Source organism: Cannabis sativa, chromosome 6 (genome assembly GCF_029168945.1).
Source record: "Cannabis sativa cultivar Pink pepper isolate KNU-18-1 chromosome 6, ASM2916894v1, whole genome shotgun sequence".
NCBI classification, from domain to species: domain Eukaryota; kingdom Viridiplantae; phylum Streptophyta; class Magnoliopsida; order Rosales; family Cannabaceae; genus Cannabis; species Cannabis sativa.
In genome coordinates, this window is record NC_083606.1 from 47,028,300 (window position 1) to 47,047,670 (window position 19,371).

The 19,371-nt window shown below is 33.6% G+C and overlaps 1 protein-coding gene across 3 annotated transcripts; it reads right to left on the reverse strand.

The window, feature by feature from the left end:
* Positions 1 to 411: 411 nt before the first annotated feature.
* Positions 412 to 14,465, reverse strand: LOC115695937 (villin-4). Of its 3 annotated transcripts, none has more exons than XM_030623037.2 (25): positions 14,122 to 14,465; positions 13,385 to 13,448; positions 11,628 to 11,741; positions 11,269 to 11,368; positions 10,379 to 10,447; positions 10,059 to 10,295; positions 9,747 to 9,924; positions 9,510 to 9,642; positions 8,993 to 9,155; positions 8,759 to 8,906; positions 8,550 to 8,650; positions 8,160 to 8,315; positions 4,636 to 4,704; positions 4,464 to 4,532; positions 4,207 to 4,344; positions 3,990 to 4,118; positions 3,545 to 3,692; positions 3,396 to 3,406; positions 3,055 to 3,195; positions 2,664 to 2,789; positions 2,507 to 2,572; positions 1,583 to 1,910; positions 1,262 to 1,464; positions 985 to 1,174; positions 412 to 868 (listed from the first exon to the last, which is right to left on the reverse strand). In XM_030623037.2, the coding sequence occupies exons 3-24, from the start codon at positions 11,681 to 11,683 to the stop codon at positions 1,061 to 1,063; spliced, it is 2,883 nt and encodes a 960-aa protein (XP_030478897.1). In that variant the 5' UTR covers positions 11,684 to 11,741; positions 13,385 to 13,448; positions 14,122 to 14,465; the 3' UTR covers positions 412 to 868; positions 985 to 1,060. The 3 variants fall into 3 exon arrangements, with proteins under 3 accessions (XP_030478897.1, XP_030478899.1, XP_030478900.1); XM_030623039.2 differs by having other exon boundaries at positions 11,628 to 11,756; XM_030623040.2 differs by lacking the exon at positions 13,385 to 13,448.
* Between the last annotated feature and the right edge of the window lie 4,906 nt (positions 14,466 to 19,371).

Consider the following 19,371-nt stretch of genomic DNA (forward strand, 5'->3'; position numbering starts at 1 on the left):
TGCTGCAAAAAAATAAAAATAAAAAGATTTAGTGTATAAAAATTATAACATAAAGAAATTTTGTAGCAAATATAAAAGTTCAAGGGTCACAAGTCCAAAAAGAAAAAAATACTAATTATTCAACAAAATATAGCTCTAAATCACTATTTTTACCCATTATGGAGATGCTGTGAGATTTGTTGTTGATAGAAATGATGACATCTTATTGGTATATTTTAGTAGTGTATTCCACATATATAATAATATAATGATATTGGACACCTTCGAATGCTCATTAGAATTTCCAATTCAAATGATGCATCATCTTTCTACAAAGAATACCACCTGGTTTGGAGCTCAATATCAAGTACTCTCAAATTCAAGGACTGTTCGTTCTGTGACTGGGTACAAATAAGAAATTGACAGGAACAATGACAAAATCACACATTTTTTTATTGTTAAAAATAAAATAAAGAGTGAGACTGGCTTTTACACTCTGCTGTACACACTTCCATCCTCAGTAATCCATACAAAGCTAAGTAGACTGCATTAGCAAGCCCCCCTAATTGATCTAACATAAAATCAATTTTGAATAAATAATAAAATTAAATAAATGTGGGGAAAAGAAACTTAAAAAAACAAAAAAAAAAAAAAAGCAACCTCACACCAAACCTGTGACCATAAAGAATAAATAACAAGCCGCTAATAACTCAACAAATTATCAAACCTAGACATTCAAACAAACTCGCAAGGCCAAAAAGGAAGAAAAATGGAAAACTTTTGGGTTCAGTTGTTCAGTTTGAAAACAAACTTCTTGGGAGCAGAAGCAGCTAAAAATGCACTGATGCTGTCCCTTTCACTCCTGAGAAATTGAATTGCAGTCGCCCCACTGGAAAAACAAAACAATGCTTTGCAATGAGAATACTTATACTTCAGTTATGAAAGAAACATGAAAAGTAAACAGTGAAGAAAAACAAAAAGAGTACTGGTCGGAAAGAGATGTACATATTTGCAGGTAAGCTTCCCACCACCTGCATCCTAAACTGTAGAAAGACAAAGATGCCAGAGATAACAAGGATATTCAGAACAGTTGAAGAGCCATTTTATTCTTGTTTTGTTTCCATTTGGGCAGCTTATAGAAAGCTTCCTTTGTCATCCCGAATTTCTCCTTGAATTCCACCGATGAGAGATAGGTCTGCATGCATCAAAACCTTAAGTGTCAGAGCTAAAAGACAAAGCAACATGTACTTCTGATAATAAAATGTCATTTGAACACTTTTACCTCTCTTTTAGTCACATCAATATCTGTAACAGGATCTGTTGATGTTGTTTTAAGGCGGTCGTATGGGTGTATTGGGAGGCCTTCCTCATCTTCCGCATCACCCTCTTTCACATCTTCTTGTATCGTGAGTGATTCTATTCTGCTGCTCATGGAGTTCTCCTTATTGTTTGTATCTATTTTTGGTTCGGCCGCTTTTGGGCTCACTTCACCACAACCCCAAAGAGAAAGAGTGAGTGAGAGGTTATTTTAGCATGGGTAGCCATAAATAATGAGTGCAAAAATACATTAGTTTTCTAAAATAAAACAAAGCATTAGTTTTACATTTAACAGATCGCGGTATCATAGTTTCTCTAGGAGGAGCTGTTTTCTCAAAGCTAGCTGTGAGTGCCGCTATAGCTTCAGATTTTGAAGCCAGCGTTGCTGCATCTGGAGTCACAGATTTTGGATATATTTTTCTAGCCATTGGAGGTGGAGTAGAAAGGTTCCTGGCACTTGGATTCTCAAAAGTAGCTGCCAGGGCATTAAAAGCTGGAGACCTCCCTCTCACACGAACCCGGTCAGGGCTGAAAGACATGCTTCTTGAACGCTGAGATTTATCGGGGACGCTGGATCTTCCCCCATAAGAAACAGGAGTTCTCCGTTTTGGTTTCTAGTCATACATCAAGAGTACAAACATCTAATCAGAGCATTGGCATGATCAAACTCAGAAGGGTCTAGTTATTACTTTGAAGCTTCAAATTCTTTAGTTTCAAAATAAACTAGAGGTTATTTCCAAATGAATATATTTTAGGATAACTTTGAAAAACAGTTAGGGCTGTCATATAAAGCACTAACATGGTAAAAACACCCTTAAACGTTGGATTCTTCTTTTTTCTTTTCCTTCTTTTTTTGCGTAGGAATGACAACTTGAAAGTGTGATTTTTAATGAAAACAGTTGATATAAAAAAAAGATTGTTCAATGTTTATCACAAAAAGAGTTCACTGCAAACATACATAGGTTATGTTTTTTTCCCCCAATGCAAAACACCTTTAAAATATTTATGCATCTAACTTTGTTCCCAGGACATATTTTCACGCACTGTCAATTTTTTTTATATATTTCTATTTATGCATGCAATGCAATGCATCACAATACAATACATTACGCTGTGATGCAATGAATATCTGTTCTGTTTACGATTAAAATGAAGAAGAAGAAGAAAATATCAAAGTTTAATGCAATTAAACTGGACAAAGGGGCCTTACCTCTGTAATTGGCGGTGCCCCATTTTTCACTAGATTAAGTTTCCTCTGGAATGAGTTTCCGTGCATCTGCATTAAAATGAAAATTTTACATAGTTTTTAAATGCGAAAAAAAATTACAGAAGTATTTGATTCATCAATGTGTATGATGGTCACTTACTGAAGATTTTGTCGAGTCCCATGTAAAGAAGCGAGTGAAGAAAGGTGGCTCACTCCCTTCCATGACAATATAAATTGGGGCTTCACGAGACAATTTTTCTAGAAGGAAATCACCCTCAAGAAATTTCTGTAGAAGAGAAGAAGAAAGGTAAATAGATTGCTTCAAATGAGACAAGAAATCCTAACCAGTTGTTGATTTTGTTAAAAATAAACTAGGTTAATAAGTAGGTTAAATTGTCACTAAGGGGCAGAGACATCTAGATGTCATTAACAAAAATTTAACATAGTATAAACTTCCAAAAAGCTACTACTAGGCCAAACACACATTGATATGTTTGTAACTAAAGCACTGGCTGGTATATTTCAGTTTAGCAAAGCCTAATAACTCATACCTCCCCAATTGTCAAAGCTTGCAGTTTATTCTTGGAATTAACCTGTTGGCCAACCCAAACAAAGATATCGGAGTGACAATCCAAGATGAATATGTCTTCAGTCATTAAGTCATCCTGGGTAAAGTTGTATATCTCTGTCACCTGAAACAATGATAATTCTTTAAATAAATCCTTTTTTTTTCTGTGGATAGGTCCACTGTACTTTTACTTTAATACATAATTTATTTTGTTTCGAAAAAACGTTATATAAATTAGAGAGAAACAAAATATTGTAATAAACATGAAAGGAAAACATTCAGTAGAGCATCTGGTATACTCGTAAAGAAATGAATAAAATATACCTTCAAAATTCCTGCAAATTGCGTGCATTGGCCGGCCCAAAGAACGAAAAGAAAAGAAAAGTTCAAGAAAATTACAGGTCAGATAAATGAAAAAAATATAAGTTCAGAAATAATATAACTTTACCATCTATTGACAGAATCATCCATACCATTTGAAAAATTGCAAGAAAAAAGATGAGGATCAGTCTCGGCATCCTTTACAACCTTTTGGCTAGAATATTCAGACTTTCCGCCTAACAAATCCCAAAACAGTTCTGATTCTGAACCTTCCTTTTGTGGTTTTGACTGAATATTAGGCTGCAATAGAGCATATTAACAAGGAGATTATAACATAACATGAATAGGGACTACGGATTTTGATGAAAAACATAATGCACAATAAATGAGAGCAACCTTCTTGAAACAATACTTTTTCAACATAACCAGATCACTTGTTTGACTCTAACATAATATCAGGAGATTCTTATGACAATTGAAGATAAAAAGCGGAAATGGAAAACCTCAGCTGCTCTGCTATCTCAGTGTGCATATGTTAAAGCCATGACAGAGCACTATTCAGTCAAAGTTTTTAGCAGAAAGAAAATTAGGTCAAACCTTAATTAAATCAAGTTGCCTTTCAACAAGCTCATGGTGATCCGAGGTTGTCAGGCTTCCAGTCCATGTAAACACAGTTGACCCGCTATGTAAGATGAAGCAGTAAGAAGAATTCAAAGATGATGAAGCCTGGTGAAATGACAAAGAATAATGAATAATACTTCCATGCAGGACACATGCAAACATTTCTTAAATAAGAATAAATAAATTGACATACTGTGTCGACTTGGATTGCTTGCATATTATCAGGCCCAGAGCCCTGTACTCGAAATAATGCAACACCATCTTCTTCGTATGTCTCATCTGGAACTTCATTCTCTGCAATGTACTTCTTATAGCCATCACTAAGACCACCCTGATTGAATTTAGAAAATCATATGGTGGTCAACTAAAAACAACTATTATTAATTAGATTCATGGCAAAAAACATGCCAAATGTATTCTATATGTTTGTTATCTCAAAATTTCACTAACCTTATAAACTATAATGCTTTGGAATATTAAATAGAATTGAATTGGTTCATTTCCTTCATAGATGCGAGCCTAGAAAACCAATGGGGAAAAGAAATTGTTAGTGTGAGTTGTACTTGTCGACATGTACAACACAACTAGTTGTGTCTTGTAAGTATATGCATACAAAAGTTACCTGGGCAGCCATAAACTTCAGTGACTCAACCATCTTACTTGCTAATGAAACAGCTGAAACTCTGTCATCCTGTTTTCAACATGAATACCTGATTAGTGCTCAAGCAAGCTAATAGTTTTACAATATAATCAGCCATAGACAGCATAGCACAAATTTGTAGTTTATCAGCCATGGCAGAGCCAAAATTAGAAAAAGCTTTCGTAATAAAAAGTTTGCAGAAAGTACAAAGAACTGCCTTGAAGAATTATAAGGAAATTCTATTTGCAAGGCAGTTCTTTCTATTTTCAATTTGTAATCTATTTGCTTTGTATATAAATTAAAAGTGTGCTAAATATTAAGTAATGAATTTGCTTTGTATATAAATTGTACATGAACTATAAGGAAGTTTTCTAGTTTTGAGAAAGAAAAATAAATGTCTTCAACATTTCTAAAACTATCAAAAAAATGTCATAAACATTTTAATTTGAGTGTAGATATCACCCAGGAAAAACGTGATAGACACTTGATATGGAGAAGAGAAGAATAGCTTGTTTAAAATAAGTTCTCAAGACTTATTTATGCATGTTGTCTAAGACCCTCCCAACAGATAGGTTCTTTCTTGGGTAGAATTAACTTCTGTAATTACGCAAATAGATTAGCTGAAATTCCTTGCAGAAACTTTATAGAATTGATGGACAAAATTACAAATCACGAGCTTTCGAGAGGCTTGTCTCTCCTACTCCAATCTGTTTGAGATGATTGGGGCTCTCCCCAATAAGTCTCAACTCCAATCAATTTTATCCATGCCCTTTCTAAGAGATCCCCTCCCCTAATATAGTGTAAGGTGCCCTAAAATAAAGAGAGTTAACAACTAAGCCTAAAGTCTAACTTATTCTGGTGTGGCTTATCAATACCACCTCCACTAATACACCATGACTTCATTTAACTCCACTATGATACCTGTCCGTTCTTGCATCAACGTCTTGAGCATGGCCTTTGAAGAAATGAGGGATCTACCAAGAGAAGGATCTCCATGTAAAGTGACGAATTGGTCAACTAGCTAGAATTACATGAATTTAGTGTTCCAGTTAGTGTGTCATAGCCAATTTAGAAAGTCATTGAATGCCCATGATCCCATTGTCACACCATAAGCCTCAATTTTGGATATTGGCAGCCCTGTTGGACCAAAGTTGTAGTAATAAAATTGTGAGTAGCACCAAGTTCAATTAGAGTTACCACTAGCTGGTTGTGAATGACACTCTAGATCTTCATAGTCTTTGGAGCCGTTAGACCAGCCACCAAATTGAGGGAAATTTCAACTGATGTTTTCACTTCCACAAAATCCAAATTTGTTTCATGCTTGTGGGCCAGGAGCTAATCCTCCTAGAAAACATCATCATCGAGAAGAATCAAGATATTTAGCTCTTTGTTTTTCGCAAACATGATCTTTGTACCCCTTGCCATCACATTTAAAACACACAACCTTTTCTTGTTTTCATACTCCGATTCTATCATTTTCTTGAATGTCCCCATGGGTGTAGCAGAGTTAGCCCATTGAGTATTGAGGCTAGGAATTTTTTTTGTGAGCTGTGAAGGATTGGATAACTAGTATTTTGAGCTGCCTCTGTTTTTACTCTCTGTGGAAAGAGCTAATTCCATGAATGTTTCTAAAGAATGTGGTCAAAACACCCGCAGCTCATCACGTAGACCTTTCTTGATGGCATTAGTTAAGGTACCTAGCACAATTTTGTTTGAAATATTGTCCAAGGGTGCCAACAATTCAATAGAGCAGCCATAGTATTCCTTGATTGTGGTTTCTTGGCCAACCACAAGAAATTGGTCAAATAAAACCCCATCATTGTGGCTGCAAAATCGATGCAACAAAAGCAATTTCATGGTTCATTGGTCTTCCTTTGCTTTCCACTTAGAACCAAGAATCACATCACCTTCAAAGGAAATGACCGCGACTTCTATTTTCTTGGCATTGGTAAATAGCTACAATGAAAAGTATCTTTCTACTTTCAAACTCTAACCATCGGGGTTGCCCCTTCAAAAGTTGGCATCTCCAATCACATCTGGAGTCATAGAAATGGTTGAAGTGGTCTACTGGAAACGTGCCAAACGAAGGTGGTAGCATTAGTATAAGGGCAAGAGGTGAGTTCATGAACCCTAAATGCGGACTTCGAAGCCGAATTCCATCATTCTTGGAGGTTAGAAAAGAGGACAAGTTCTTGGATCGTGTTGGGGCAGGAGGTGGGCTCTTGAACCCCAAATGTGGATTTTGGAGAGAAATTCCATCATTAATGAAGGTCAGGGAAAAAGAAGACAAGTTCTTAGACAACATTTCAAATTTTGCTTCAAGCCAAGCATCCAAGCGTTCTTCAAACTTGGACATGTGCAGGGAAATTTTTCCTCAGGAGACACCATTGTAGGGGTAGATTTTATTGTACCATAGTTTCCGTTGTTGCTGCCTGCTTGTCGTGGTCCTCCATGGTGTTCACGTGTCATCATTTTCTTGGCACTAACCATGGTCTTGTTGAAGGCTCTGGTACCAATTTGACAGACACTTGACATGGAGAAGAGAAGAATCTCTTATTAAATTTGTAGGTAGGGGCGGACACGATCCAATCTAATCCAATTGAACCGAACCAATTCCATCCAATTACAAGAAATTGGATATCCAATTATAATTAGATTTGATTTGATGTTTAAAGTTGGATTTTAATTGGATTGGATCGGTTATCGGATGTCAATCTCAAAATCCAATTAAAAACCAATCTAATCCAATTACACCTAATACATAGTAAAAAAATTATTTATATATAATAAAAAAAATGTTATTATTATATTTTTACTAGCATTTTTTTTTTGAATTTGTAATACTTGGTTGTTTTGTGTATTTATTTTCATGATGTTTTTTGGTCTATTGTATTAGTTGGTAGTGTTGTTGTTTTAGATATTTCAAACTTTTGGTTGCTTTAAACTTGTAAGGATGTTATATTTATGTAGTATTAAACTTAAATGAAGGTTTATATAGTCTTTAGGTATTTTTTTGCATGTTTTTAAGTTAATATTAAAAATTAGGCATGTAATTGGATATCCAATTAAAAAACCGACCCAATCTAATTAATAATTAAATTGGATTTTGAGGTCTAATTGAATTGGATCGAATTAGGAGAAAAACGTTAGATTGGATTAGGTGTTCTCTATTCGTAGGGATAAAATGGTGTAAAGGTTTCAAGTACCTCAAAGACTCCAAAAGAGAATTATCTCTATGCAAAGCAATCACAAATTATTCACCCCCTAAAATAAGTTCTCAAGACTTATTTATACATTTTGTCTAAGACCCTCCCAACAAGTAGGATTACATTAACTTTTGCTGACTCACTTATATGAATTAAAAGACTCCTAATTAAAAGTCAACACACACTAATTAATTCCCAAATTAGTTCTTCTCCTTCTCCTTGAATATGCGTGTATTATAGGTAGCCCAACAGAATGTTCAAAGAGGTTGTTAAGCATTAGCATAATTGCATATATTTTACCTCAACACTTTGCTTGCCAAACCATGTTCCTATAAGATATTCCTCCTTGTCATCCCCAGGATAAGAATACTGAAAGATGTAACAATCTCCACTGTAAAGCTTTGACTGATTGGTAGTAGGAAGAAGAATCTTTTCCTGGCCATTAACACGCCAGACCTGTAAAACTACCATTAATTAGCATAACAACTCGATGAGTCTAACCTCATTTATATACTCTCTAAAAGCCAAGCTGCCATAGGAAGCAAAAAATAATATAAGGTACTTCCAAAACCATAGAAAATAAATGTTAAAACTATTTTTATTTTAGAAAAGGCCAATTAAGGGGGGCTTCAATAATTGAAAGAAACAAATCACTTAGGTATATTACTATAGATATAGGTTTGTGTGCACCTGTAAGTTCCCTGTGCAATCAATGTATGGTTGGGGTTCTTCTTTAACAGGATCTGCTTTTAACAAGCCCTTCACATTGACACCTTGACGCTTCAAAAGTGCTACAAAATCAATGAAAAAGCATTTGAATTTTCCATGAATACTGTGATTATAACAATAAATTGTACCGCAAGGAATACAAATACAAAATGATTTCAATAGTTGCTGACCTGCTACCTTGCCTCTACCATCCTCTGAGACAGTTACCTCAGCTGTCTGAGGCCATGAATCAAATTTAGATCTAAACATCACTGTCTCAAAGCCCTCGATCACACGGATTATGTGGGATTTTGGTCTATTAGCACCACTAACCAATTCCTAATAAATGCAATCAAGAATAAAATAAGTGTGATTAAGTAATAATAAAGCAGAGTAGCTGAATACGATAGAGAACCGGTTATTACCTCTGAGGCTCCACTTGCAGCCTTTCTTTCATCAAGTGATGTACTTCTCCCCATCCAAACAAACACTTCTATCCCACAATCTAATAGATAGCATTTATTCGTGTCGAGTAACTCCCTTGTCAACAAATCAGCTTCAACAGGTTCTGCCTTTCCCTTCACAACACTTCAAAAGCATGTATATTTTCGTCACAACCAGAGTATAATCAGATCCCATAGTTTCTATAATACAAGGAACTTCATTATAACTAGTTAAGACACGCCAATACACAATATTTATACGACAATTATCTACCATTTGGATCGAGGGACACATAAGTGAGCAATGTCGTGCAAGATTTTTGTTATAGAATTTGGGAACAGCAAGACAACATTTAAAACTTGCCAACAAGGACACATGTTAAGTCAAGCCAGCCATTTAAAAAAATTGGACTTAGCAACAATGAGATGCACTCTGGAGTGATCCAAAGTCGAAACGATAATGTGGAAAGTAACAAGGAGCAAATACAGAGAGCTATACCAAAGAAGCTTTGTAGGATGAGAACCAATGGTCTTATCCTCGTCACTGGCCGCTTTCTTTGGAAGTGGAGCAAAGCCACCAAAGAAACCCCAAAATTCTCCAGCCTCAGGATCAGCCATTAATTTCCCATCCTCTACATGAAAGATAGTAAAAACACTCAAAAAAGTAATATAAAAATCCTGAAAATAAGTGATATAACATATCATTATTGAATTTCTTAATCAATTAGCCACTCACCAACAGCAGCTACTTCACATTTCCCATCATGATATGTATCTTTAATGTATTGAACAACTTCCAATGCTTTTGCTCTCTCTTGAATAGATGAGTTGCAACCATTGAATTGAAAAATTTTAGACTTCGTATCAAGAATAAAAATGTCATCATGATTGAGTGAAGATCGGGCGAATGGAACCTGCGAGAGACAATCACTACAACTTAATAAAGGGAAGAGAATGATACACATAAATGAGAAATAAGCATCACATTTATATCAATAATGCAGCTGTAATCAGATTTGTCTTTCATCATCTATTTTTAAGGACTTGCCTCTTTAACATGGACTACGTGTTTTCCTTTGCAGACATACAACCGTATATTGTGTTCTTCAGCCTCAGCATGTTTGAACCCAGTTGCAATTCCACCTTGTTGGGGTATAATACACGGTTTAAAATATGACAAGAATTTTTCAGTTTCATGACCCTGTACTTCACGGTATTGAACAGCACGTCCTCCAAGAGCTGCATCCAGTTCAACTGTCTTGATGGCTGCAGTACCAGCTTCATCCTATTCTAACAAATCTCCATGTCAAATGAAGCACACAAGGGAATTCAATTTTGGACAAATTAATCCATGAGTGAATAACTTACCTGAGTGGTATCTTTACCAAGCCAATAATGTATATCATGGCGCAAGGCTCCATTCTTTAAAGCTGTTGTCTGCACAGAAATAGTGACACAATAAAAACTGAATTAGTAAGAAATTATACCAACAATAATATAATAAATAAATTATCTTGCTTGCATAAAGAAAAGGCTATTTCTTTGTCAAAATGTAAGGTTACGGCAGGTTGTTAGGTAAAGATGAATAACAGAATCAACAGCGAAAACATGATGGAGTGGTAGTCTTAATGTGATACTTCTTGTACTTTCCTATAAACTATTATATTTATATCTTTTTTCCTTTCTTATAACTGAAAAACATTTAAATAAATTGGCACAGTTCAGTACTTTCTTTTCAATTTTAATTCTACAGGAAAAGTAAATTTGTTTAATGGCAAAACTTTATCGGACCTAGAAAATATTAAGAATTCCTTTAAAATGATAATTTGTAGCTTGTACCAAGGATCCATTTGAATGAAAGCAGAATAGAAAAACAAGGCTGGTTCAAGATCTCAAATAGAGTGTTTTCTACAAGCTCTAGTTGTGACAAATTGGTGTGAAAGAGTGGGTTTCCTCTCATAGGTGAAGAAACAAACAAAAGGGACAATAAAATTTTAGTGATGAAATAAAATTTGTGTTATTTTAATATTCTACAATTGGATTGACAAACTAATAAGCAAAATACTAAATGAGAAATAGGTTCAATAAGAATCAGAATATTTATACAAAAGCTCTGGTAGTGACAAGTTGCCTCTCGAATATGAGAAACAAACAAAGGGAGAATAATGCTGAATTCATAAAATAAAATTCAAGTTAACATGTCAAAAATCTAAAATTGGATTAACAAACTAATAAGAAAAATACTTCAGAGTACTTACTTTCAAGATCACATATGAGTCCCCTGTAAAAAACTTCCCATGCGAAGACTTTGGGATAGGAACAGGTCGAAAGTTTTCAATACGCCATATTTCAAGTCCACTTAATTTTGTCAAGGAATAACAGCAACCTTTCCAAGGTAGATATCAGATCAACCCAGCAAGAAATCTTATAAATAATAAATAATAGATGATGAAAAAAAAAAAAACAAGAGCAACAAAAACAATAAGATTAGCAGAGTAACTGTACACAGATATTATTATTATTTCATTATAATTTTAAATGTTTGAATTTTTTGTAATTTTGGATAGCAGAAAATTTGCATCTTAAATGCCGAAAACTTGATTACAAAGAAGGATACGCCTTTTGACCAGCTCCCTGGAAAGCTGAATCTAAATCTCTCATGGAAACTGCCATGTGGTCGTTCGTAGCTATCTGTTTAAAATTTTAGAACTTGGGCTCACAAAAGATTACCCTGAAAGCAATAAAACTGAGATTGACATATTTTGAGAGCATAGAATCAAATAGAACTTATCAAATGTGATTAAATATTTAAGGGTACTTTGACAATCATAACATATGTGACATGATGAACATCACATGATAAAAATTAGCAGGAAATGCATTATTATAATAAAGACAGATGCTTAAAGGATAGAAATAATGAAAGATGTTCATCATTGATAAGAAAACCTAGCAAAACAAGGTACTAGCATTCTTGAGCCAAAAAATTTGTTTACTCTTTGAGCATTATAAGAAGAGATTCTTCCCAAGCTACCAAATATGCTTCACATTAAAAATTCACCCACCCACAAATTACAGGAACCTCTTTAACTATCAAAAATGTCAGTTTTGATTGCATTCTATTCTTTAGAAGAAATAAAATACCTTACATGATTACATCCACCACCACTCAGATGAGGAGGCACACAAAATTAGTTGCTATCAAAATCCACAATTTTAATAATATAACAACTTAATATCCATGCCATGTTCTATGTCATCTTATTGTTTCATAAGCAATTTGAAGCATTCATACTCTATAATCTCCACAAGATAGACAGTATGATCATTTTGTTGAATCTTAAAAAAAATAGCACATTTTCCTTATATTTTATGTTTGTTGATAATTGACCTAGCATTCATTGTGGACAGACATTTAGTATCGATAAACTTCTTGACAATGATTCAAACTCCTTGTCTGTAACAAACTGAGAAATATCATCTAAAGAGACTCAAAGCAGAATCCAGTAATCATTTTTATAATCATATACAGATGCAAATGAAATATAGCCATCTTAAAATCACAGTCAACAACACAAAATTAAGAAAAAAAAAACAATAAAAGTACCAACATACACAGTAAAACAAATTTTAGACTTGAGATAACAAAAGAGAGGCAAAAGGATAAATGAGCAGTAACCAAGAGAAATTTCGAAAGAAAAAACTCTCAATGTAAACCAAAAAAAAAAAAATACTTGTTTCAGTGGCTACTGCATTTAAGCCCGAATTCGATACGGAAAACCCAGGAAGCATATGGGAAAATGATGTAGACTGATCAAAATGAAACAGGTGAAAGCTTTGGGAAAGAGAAAGATATAAATATACATATAGCTGATAGAGAGACACACGTGCACGAAACAATGGGCAACAGTGACAGAATTAACTAAGAAAACAATCAAATAGTTGTACTGAATACGAAACACATACCATGTGTTAACCAAAAACTGATCTTGGAACACCCAAAATTCTAATGACATCATAAGACCTATGTACTTTATTACAAAATTCGAAATGTCCAAAACCCAATACCACTAAAATTAAAATATGACAAGATTCAAACACATAAAAAGAGGAGGCAAAAACACATTCACAGCTGAAACTCAGCAAAATATCGTCACAGTTGGTCATGGATCAGTAAAACCGAATTAGAACCGAGCAATTACTCAATCAGATCAAACACAGATATTGAAAAAGTAAAAACAACAAATTCTGAAATTAGCTAATATCCATGAAAAATCATTAAAAAAGCTACATCTCATTGAATTGAGCAAAACAACCGTTACATTATCAAAATCTAAGTGAAAAGTGAAGGAATTTATAAAGAAAAGACCGTACCTTTAGCGGATGAGGAAGAAAAACCCGATTCCAAATCAAAACTATATCGGAACCCAGATCCAATCTAATCGAAATATTCAAGAGAAAATCAAACCAATTTTTTTTAATCGAAAAACCAAGAAATAAAAATAAAGGTGAAGAAGGAAAAGCTGAACAGAAACAGAGTAAAGTGGGGGCTGAAGAAGAAGAAGAAAGAAAGGGAAAATGGAAACTTTAGAGAGAGAAAGAAACAAAGAAAATGGTAAGAGAGAGAGAGAGAGGAAAAAAAAAAGCTAGGAGAGAGAGAATGGGTTGGAGGGAATGATGAGTTGCCAGGCGTGCTTATCACTAACAGGCAGCAAAAAAGAGCACTCCCCACAACCTCAGATGAACTGTAAATCTTCTCTCATTAATTAATTAATCTAACAAATTAATTATCTTTTTCTATGACAAATATAAATAAAAATTCAAGCATTTAAATATTTCAAACCCAACCTAGTTCTGTATTTAAATATATATTCTTTTCAATTCAAAAAATAAAATAAAAATTAGTAATGTAATAATTTGTACAATAATAATAATAATAGCTAATGGAAAAGTTAATTGGGTTTTGGTTGGAATTGAATAGATAATCAATCAGAAACAGTAAAAAGCTAACCGCATTCAAAAATAAGTAGCAAAAAGGCTAAAATAATAATAAATTTAATATTCAGGAAAAAAAAAATTATAACTAGAAAAGGAAGAAAAAAATGCAACACCTTTCATTAACCTCTTTCCAGGCATAAACATCAGCTGTTTCTTTATCTGTAATTATATATATATTTTTTTATCTTAATGGATATCTCTTTGGATTTTTGTTCTGTATAAGTAATTTAGGATTTCTTTCCTTCAATAATGAATAATTTAGAAGGAAAGAAAGAAAAGTTCAAAAGTAGATGGTCCAAGAAAAAAAAGAGAACTTTTTTATTTTTGTATTAATATTGTAATAATAATTTTAGAAAATGGTTGGCAAGAGAGAGAGCTGACTTCCGCTTTGTGAGGATTAGAAATTGGAAAATTTTGTGTAACTGAGAAACGGAAAAGGGGAAAAGGTCGGCCACCGGCCATCATTCATAACATGTATTTTTCCCCATTTTGGCCTAAAGGCGGGGCTTCATATTCTCTATTCGCCTTAACTTGGGTCCCATTTCTTTTTTATTCTTACTTTGTTTTTGCATTTAGCTCCCCTAATTTATTGGTCTTTTGCGTAATGGTCCTCCACGTGACTACTACTACATTGTCGAACTACAACTACCGTCGATTCTATATCTACCTCCAAGAATTTTTATTTGCATAAATATCATTTAGTTTTATTTTTTTTAACAATGCATAAATATTAAATTTGAGATAATAGTACATATATAATGTTTTTTCGATAAGATAATAACAGTACATAGATTTTTTTTTTTTTTGAAATCCAACAGTACATAGATTATTAGGTATAAATTTTGCTTTTCTTTTAATAAAATAGGGGTAAAATTTCTAGTTTCTCTTTTTTTTTTTTTTGATGAAGTAAAATTTTATGATATTTCTTTTCTTTATTATCACTTTATTAATAAATTGATGAAGTAAAAATTATAGTTTCTCTTACTAAATGCAAACTACGTCACTAGCACAGACTAAGTGCCAAGGTACTCATTTTTGGAATTTAATGATATCTTTATCATCACCGTATTAATAAATTGACTAAGACTGCATATAAAAACCATTGTTGCGGTAAAATAATATAAAAGTTCCACATCATCCATGACAGAAAACTGCAAAATTTGCTTAGTTGGTAGGTAGCATTTGAACGTTCTTTTCTTATTTTCATTTTTTAAGAAACTACAAATAACTATTAAGAAAATATCAATTTCTTATTAGTCTTTTTTTAAAAAAAAAAAAAATAGGGAAATTCTACAATGCACTCCCTTAAAATGGATACATTGATGCACCCCTATCTGTTTTAGCATCCGAAATAATTTTTTGGTCAAATTTTTTCTCATAGTCATGTACGTTATAGTTATTTAAGACATCCTGCAAAATTTTAAAAAATTCGAAAAAATTTAACATGCCGAAAACTACGTTCAAACAGTGTATTGCACGCGTGACTATTTTATTTTATACGCGTGTAAAATCGACTGTTTGAACATTGTTTTCTATATTGTAAATTATTCCAAATTTCTCAAAAATTTGTAGGATATCTTAAATAGCTATAATGTACATGAATATGAAAAAAAATTAGACTAAAAAATTTTTCTGAGTGTTGAAATTAGTTAAGAGTGCATCAATACATCCCTTTTATGGGGGTGCATTGTAGAATCACCCAAAAAAATATATAGAGAGAGGAGTTCTATAATGAGCGGGTCACTTTTGTGTATAATGGAAAATTTCATTTACTATACTTAAAAAATCACCCAATTACTAAATACCTCCAAAATATTCTATACCATCTTATCTTACTAATTCTTATGCTCACCTAAACTACCATCCCAATTAATTTTTTCAAAAAGCTCAAAAACTCTCTCTCAAAAAACTTAAAAAAAAAAAAAAAATCACTACCATTCCCACCACCACGAATCTCAGAGGACCACATCGGAGGACCACACCACCATTCTAGCCACCACCAAAATCGGAAGACCACACCAGCTTCCGTCGTCAGTCGAAAGTCAGACCACGTGGCCACGTGGGATAATGGGAAGTATTTATTCAACCATTTTGTTAAGCAATTGTAAAGGTATAGTTCATCACTAGAAATTTAGATGTAAAATATGAAGCAGATATGATCGTGTATGAAATGCAGAATAAATCGAACATATAGGCAATACGAAATGTATTGACTGTTAGAAAAATTAATAATAAACCCAAGATCTATTTGTATATAACATAGAACACAATAGTAATACATAATAATTAAGTATGTGTACCTGATTGATCCATAGCAATTATCTCAGTTTGATCCACAACAGTTACTCCAATTCGATAGTGCAATACTATCAACTAAGTCTTCCTCCCTAGATCTCTAAATCAGAAGCAGTTTATTTTATCTGATTATCAAAAATGTATACAATTGTGATGAGACAATATGTTTTATAGAGTTAGGGAGGGGACTTAGCTACAAAACCTTAGCTGGGTTGGGCCTGCTCATCAAAGGCTTCAGTCAACTAGAAAAGCCCACACTTCCGCTTCACCTAGACTTTACACACAGATGCTAAGCCCATTAACAATTGATCACCAACAACATGGGCTAACACAGCAAAGAACTATCCAATCAACCCAAATTTTAATAAAATCAATAAAATTTAATGTAAGCCCAAATAAAAGTCTAACATTCTCCCACTTGGGCTACATTGATTTTAATACATATATATTATATATCAAAATAATTTTGTTTGAAAACGACTCATGGGTTGAACAATAGGAAAACATTTGTGGCTACTTTAAAAAATGATAGTTCTCTGATAGCATCTCAACATACCGGTCCAATTTAACCTTTGATAATGAACTATGACAATCATATTATTTTTAACTCAACAAAAGACATTCATAATCACAAATACCAAAGTATTAAATCGACATGGTCAATAAGTCTAGTAGTGTGGTAAGGAATTATGTTCAACATGTGATCAATTTAAAATAACATAATATCCTTATCAGTCCTCAATTTCACTGATACCGTGATGCTTAATAAATAAGCCAGTGAAATTAAACATACACTACTTAATAAATAAGTAAGTGTCACTAAACTTGCTTAAAACATTAAGCCAACAACATATCATTGCCATTAAGCAAATAAATTTAAAAGACAATGATCACAACAATATGAACCACATGCTTTCAATTCAATCATTCTCGAGAATATAACAAAACATAATTGAAAACATATCCATTCAATAATAAAAAATTGAAACATAAAATGTAGTTCATAACTTTATTCACAAAATTATAAATAATAATTTCTAAAAACAAACAGAAAACAAAACTCCCACTAACCCAAAAGATCAAAAGATTCTAAAATGCCCATATTAACAACATGTTTATTAAACAGCACGGCACTTAACCCTTTGGTTAGAGGATCAGCTAACATCGACTCGGTCTTGCAATTTTCAATGACAATGTCTCCTTTCTTGACCAAGTCTCTGACAATGAGATACTTTATTTCCATATGTTTAGAAGCACTACTAATCTTGTTATTCTTTGAAAAGAAAACATCAGCATTATTATGACAATAGATTAGCATAGGTGTGGAAATAGAATCAACCACTCGTATCTCCGAAATAAAATTCTTCAGCCACAAAGCTTGCAAAGATGCCCCATAACATGCAACAAACTCAGCATACATAGTAGATGATGTGATCAAAGTCTGTTTGACACTCTTCCAAGAAATAGCAGCACCTGCCAAGGTGAAAATATAGCCAGAAGTTGACTTTAAATCATCTACACAACCACCAAAATCTGAATCTGAATAACCAACAACTCGAAGATTGTCAACATGCTTATACACAAGCATAAAACTCTTCGTTCTTTGCAAATATCTCAAAACTTTCTTCGCTGCAACCCAATGATCATGGCCAGGATCAGATAAATATCTCCCAAGAACATTTACTACGAATGCTATGTCAGGTCGAGTGCAAACCTGAGCATACATCAAACTCCCTACTACACTTGCATAATGGATGTTCTTCATTGCTCCTCTTTCCAAGTCATTCTTAGGACATTGTTGCTTAGTGAACTTGTCCCCTTTCAAAATAGGAACAGAACCAGCTTTACACAAATCAATGTTGAACCTTTTGAGCACACGATTAATGTAAGCTTCTTGAGATAAGCCAAGAACTTTTCGATTCCTGTCACGATGGATCTCAATCCCCAAAACATAGGATGCCTCTCCAAGATCTTTCATATCAAAATTGGAAGACAGAAAATTTTTGGTCTCATTTAGTAGTGACAAATCACTGCTGGCAAGTAAAATGTCATCTACATAAAGAACAAGAAAAATATAACGACTCCCACTGATCTTCATATAAATACACTGATCAAACTTGTTCTCTACGAAACCAAACGATGTCACAACCTTGTCAAACTTCAAGTACCACTGGCGAGATGCCTGTTTAAGACCATAAATGGATCGTTTCAACTTGCAAACTAAGTGTTCTTTTCCTTTCTCCTTGTAGCCTTCAGGTTGAGACATATAGACTTTCTCATTCAATTCTCCATTCAGAAAAGCAGTTTTAACATCCATTTGATGCAACTCTAAACCAAAATGCGCAACTAAGGCCATAATAATTCTGAATGAATCTTTAGTGGAAACAGGTGAGAAAGTTTCAGTGTAATCAATACCTTCTCTTTGAGTAAAGCCTTTAGCCACTAAACGCACTTTAAACCTTTCAATCTGTCCTTTTTATCCCTTTTAGCCTTTAAAATCCACTTACAACCTATTGGTTTAAAACCATCAGGTAATAAAACTAGCTCCCATACACCATTTTTCTTCATGGAGTCAATCTCATCATCCGTAGTTGCTAACCATTTTGAAGATTGTGGACTATTAAGTGCTTCACTAAAAGTGACAGGATCCACAAAATGATCAATATCATATTCTCCTTCTCCAAGATAAACAAAATTATCATGACACTTTGTTGACTTCTTTTGACTCTGAGATCTTCTTAGAGGAGGTACTTCTGGAATAACTTCTCTTTGTTGATCATTGTTTTGAATAACATCTTCCACAACTGGAATTTCTTCAATAACAGGATTCTCATTAACAATAAGAGCTTCATCATTAATAGGCCCTTCATCAATAATAGGACCTTCATCATCTTCGATATCGGGAGCAATGTATTCATCAACAATGGGAGCATTACCAACTGGAGTAGGATTGAGACTACTATTATCATCTCTTGAAAATGACATAGGAATACAAATTCCTTTAGATGACTCCCCCATTTCAAGAGATGTTGAAGGAATATTTTCAGCAACATCAAATTCCAGAAACT